This window comes from Curcuma longa, chromosome 4 (genome assembly GCF_044706935.1).
Source record: "Curcuma longa cultivar G26 ecotype Majalengka, Jawa Barat chromosome 4, ITB_CL_G26_1.1, whole genome shotgun sequence".
In the NCBI taxonomy this organism is placed as follows: Eukaryota; Viridiplantae; Streptophyta; class Magnoliopsida; order Zingiberales; family Zingiberaceae; genus Curcuma; species Curcuma longa.
In genome coordinates this window covers 14,664,666-14,669,046 of record NC_133864.1, presented here as the reverse complement: position 1 = coordinate 14,669,046, position 4,381 = coordinate 14,664,666, and the positions used below count along the sequence as shown (strand labels likewise).

General features: G+C 41.7%; 1 protein-coding gene across 1 annotated transcript; it reads left to right on the top strand.

Annotated features, from left to right (window-relative positions):
- Positions 1-401: 401 nt before the first annotated feature.
- On the top strand, positions 402-1,895 carry LOC141826044 (protein IQ-domain 26-like). The gene is made up of 3 exons (XM_074713297.1): positions 402-821; positions 1,079-1,285; positions 1,383-1,895. The coding sequence occupies exons 1-3, from the start codon at positions 402-404 to the stop codon at positions 1,893-1,895; spliced, it is 1,140 nt and encodes a 379-aa protein (XP_074569398.1).
- The last annotated feature ends 2,486 nt before the right edge of the window (positions 1,896-4,381 follow it).

Below are 4,381 nucleotides of genomic sequence, written 5' to 3'. Positions count from 1 at the left end.
TTTCGGCTACGTCACGTAGTGTAAATGTAGAGATCGCAAGGGACAAATTTGATCCCTCCTCTTCTTCTTGTCTTATTAATCGTAAGAAAAAGTCCCACCTCATGAACATGTTTGAGATTGTTTCGTATCCTCTTTCTTCGATCTCTCTCCTTGTCACGTAAAGTATACTTGCGGAAATACCAGCCGGTTGTTTTCTCACTCGCCATGGATTGTCACTTCCAATTTAGAAAGCAGATAACAATAAAAAAAAACCAAACACTTACTGGCTACTGCCTCTGTTATCGTTTAAATATCTACACCGTTGGTTCTGCTATTAATTGTTCCTCTTGCTTCACGTTGTGCAATTCACTCTGTTTTCGTGCAGGAAACATTGATCTAATTAGGTTTCCAGCCGAGGGGACATGGGACGGGCGGCGCGGTGGCTGTGGAATCTCGTAGGGGGGGGCAGCAAAGTGAAGAAGAAAGAGCAGGATTACTGTTCCAGTTACGGTGGCCAGGAGCTGGCGGAGAAGAAAAGGTGGAGCTTTTGGAAGTCTCGTGAGTCCGGCGCCACCGACGTGTCGCTGCCACCGCTGGGAGGTAACGCGCCCACCGCCCCTGCCATCGAGGCGGCCTGGTTCAAGTCATTCCACTCAGTCAGCGAAAGGGAGCAGAGCAATCACTCCATTGCCGTTGCAGAAGCTACCGCCGTGGCGGCGGAAGCAGCGGTGGTGGCAGTGCAGGCGGCCGCCGTGGCGGTGCGTATCTCCGTCCGGCAGAGGGGAAGCGGCGTGGAGCGGTGGGCGGCGGTGAAAATCCAATCGGCGTTCAGAGGCTACTTGGTAAGAAGAATTTCTGCTAGTGTTGACTAATTGTATCAAAGACTATTAATCCTGAAAGAATATGTTATTCTCATTTATCCCGTGACTCCCATTTATTGAGCAGAGGGCATACCATTCTCATTCATGAAATCTGATATTTGTTACGATAAGTCGATCGAATTTGATCTGTTCAGCGTTCTATATCCATAAATGCTCTGCATTAATTGGTATCTGTTCTGATTGAGCTCACATTTGGTTTGCATTCATCTACAATTTAGGCAAGGAAAGCACGCCGTGCTTTGAAATCGTTGGTGAAACTGCAAGCTCTCATCAGAGGCTATCTAGTCCGTGAGCAAGCAGCTTCAGCTCTTCACAGAATGCAATCTCTCCTCCGAGCTCAGGCCACCATGCGAGCTCACAGAGCTCGCAACCTTCTCTTAAAAGACGAAACCTTTCGACTTGAAGTCCGACCCCGGAGATCCTTTGTACGCTCTAGAATCATAAATGAAGGATTCGGATTAAGAAGTTCAAAATTGTTATTGTTTCTCTGCTTAGACTGGTCTTCTTTTCTGATGAGTACAGGAAAGGTACACCGATACCAAAAGCGAGCAGTTGCATGCAATCCAAAGCCAGAGGTATTTTGAGAGATCAAGCCCCAAGATCATAGAGATCGACACGTGTCGGTCAAAGACTCGAGCTCCTTCCTCACCAATTCCTACACAAATCTCTTTTCCCGACCGTCGCCACTTCCCGGAGAACGACGATTGGTGGATAGCCGGCGGCGTGAAGTGCAGGGCGCCGGCGACGTCTAGGTGCGTTAGGGGTTCATCCCGGAGTGGGGCAGCAACGCCGGCGAGGAGCCTGAGTGGAGCGTGCTCGCCCAATTACATGGCCAACACGCACTCCTTCAAGGCCAAATCGAGGTCGTCGTCGTCTTATCAGACTATACACTCTGCGGATGCAAGGCGGCGGCAGCCACTCGATGAGTTAAATGGAGGCAGATTGCATTTTCTAGCTCAGGATGCTTTGAACTCCAAGAGAGCAGTGTTTGGGAAAGATGCAGAAAGTGAAGTTTACTTGCGGAGAGTGTGGTAATTAACGCAGTGCATGGAGTCCAGTTAAAAATAAGAGCATTATGGAGATTTCTTCTTCTCGTTGTTTAACTTTTTTTTTCCCCTTCCGTTCCGTGTGAAACAGCTTGCAATCATGTTACGAATGATATTATGTAAAATCTTAGCGCTTTTCCTCTCTATGGTGATTGATATCAGTGTTCCTGTTGCTTTAAACATTACAAGGTCAACCCGGTTGAATTGTCGTCCTATCTAGTGATTAATAAATTTCGCCATCTATCCATGTCAGTAATTTGTATATTATCATTCACACATTTTATTTATTTATTTTTAAGAAAAAAAAAACACGCACTAGAGGAAGTAGATCTTCGGGCACGAGTTTGGCAATAAAACTGATCAGAACTCTGACTCTTTCATCCATCGATTTGACTATCTCGATTTTAGAGGATACAACTTTTTCTACTCCCTCATTGATTCGACCACTTCGACTCTAGAGGATACAGTCTTCTTGACTATCTCACCGATTTGGCCACTCCAATTTCAAATGACACAACCTCCTCAACTATTTCACCGACTAGGTCACATCGATTGTAAAGGATATAGCCTCTCCTCGACTATCTTACCGACTCGGTTACTCCTAATTAAATTATTCAGATTTCACAACTCCTTTAAAATCTAATCATCCTATAAGGGTCTACTGACGATTACTACGAATATTTTTAACCATGAATGAACGTAAGAACAATCATATGATGTCAGATTTGATCCCAAAATGCTCTCCTATATACACGTGACATGCAATAAATAGAGGAGCAAATAATGATTACCGAATTTAGTCTCTCGGAATTGTAGAAATAGGAATACTCTTTTTGAAAAATATATAAACCTCGGAGAAAACACATAGGAGGGAGAGGTGATTATGTTCTTTTTCTTCCTCCATTGTTATGTTGTTTGCACTTTTTCTAAGTCCTTATGCTAATTTAAATGTCACAGTGATCATACTGAACTCTTTTAGTACTCATCTTAATTTTGATCGAAGTATTACAGGTATCTTTGACGTCTTCTATTTCTATAGGACCTTCAACATCGTCCAATATTCTATTTAGTTTCTTATCAGACCGCGATCATATAGGAACATCCATCTTGTAAATTAATCTACCTTTGCTCACAATTATAAGGACGTAAATTATCATTCGCCAGTTTGTGCTTTTATTTGTCGACTATATCTTTTAGTTATTTCTTCGGAGATAGAGGTTAGCATGGAATCTTTACTCACTGTAGCATAATTAATTATGGCCTAATTACCACTTTCCTATAACTGTCAATTATCACCGATATATTTAGCTCCAGTGGATCGGATATCGTGCTTGCATCTCCCTTACCTGGTTTTCAGTGCCACGGTTTTACATTGACAGAAACTGATCATCAGGCCCAATAAAAGCATGCTTCAATCAATTTGATCACAGGGACACTTGAAGCTAAGACTGATGTCAGAACTGCAGATTGATGCTGATGCTTGAACAACTCCTCTAATTTTTGTATTATTTTCAGTAATCGTGGCTGCATTGGCCACGAAATGGAATCATGCTCTCTTCTTTACACAGTTTTCTAAGCTGTTCGTCACGTCAATTGCTCATCTTCCCAGAATCCAAAAGAGCAGTGTGTTTGCAGCGTTGACAGTTTTCATATCTTTGGACCAACAAAAAAATATTACAAAACTCAATTCTCAGTAGCATTCATAAATATATGCACAGAATTTTCTTAATTTTCTGTAACTCTAATTCTCACCTGTTTCACAAGATCAACATAATATATCGGTAATATATATAATATGTTGATTTTGTGAAACAGATGAGAATTAGAGTTACAGAATATATATATATATATACATTACTAGATACCCGCATTTAATTTATGTGCAACTGACTACATAATTACAAAATTTAAATCATATTGAATTTGCAAAAAAAAAAAAAACAGAGCAGGGACGTGTTTTTACTGGAACACCGTACCGTTCTTATCTGCGTTATCACATGGTAAATTGAAACGTGTGGCTTGCTTTTGACTGGCAAAATTCAAATCCAACAACTACAAACAATTTGCTTTGGAAGTCATGCTTAATTTCCCCTTAGACATATATTTTGATTAATAGATGAGTAGAAAATATTTAGGTTTTACTGTGGGAGGTCTTTTAAGAAGAAGTGTTGTTTTCTCTGTCAGCATGGTGAGCTCACTGTCTCGCTGACAGCGAGGTGAATAGTCGGTATGAAAATGTAGAGTGTGTCTTTTAAAGTGTGGCAACACATTCATTTGTAGCGTCAAGATACCCCAACCCTTAGGGTTAACTCCCGGTTAGATGGGTGCCACGTATATACAGTACTCGATAGGTGACTTGACAGAACTAACCCAGTGGCACAATAGCATAGGCCAACGTCCATCCCGCTCTGGAAGAAAATTTTTGATGTTTTTTCAAAGCTTTTACAATCTTCTGGGATTCTTTCCACCACGTTT

Coding starts and splice junctions, on each gene's coding strand:
- LOC141826044 (XM_074713297.1), top strand. CDS start 402: ATGGGACGGGCGGCGCGGTGGCTGTGGAATCTCGTAGGGGGGGGCAGC. Junction 822..1,078: donor CGGCGTTCAGAGGCTACTTG/GTAAGAAGAATT, acceptor TCTACAATTTAG/GCAAGGAAAGCACGCCGTGC. Junction 1,286..1,382: donor TCCGACCCCGGAGATCCTTT/GTACGCTCTAGA, acceptor TGATGAGTACAG/GAAAGGTACACCGATACCAA.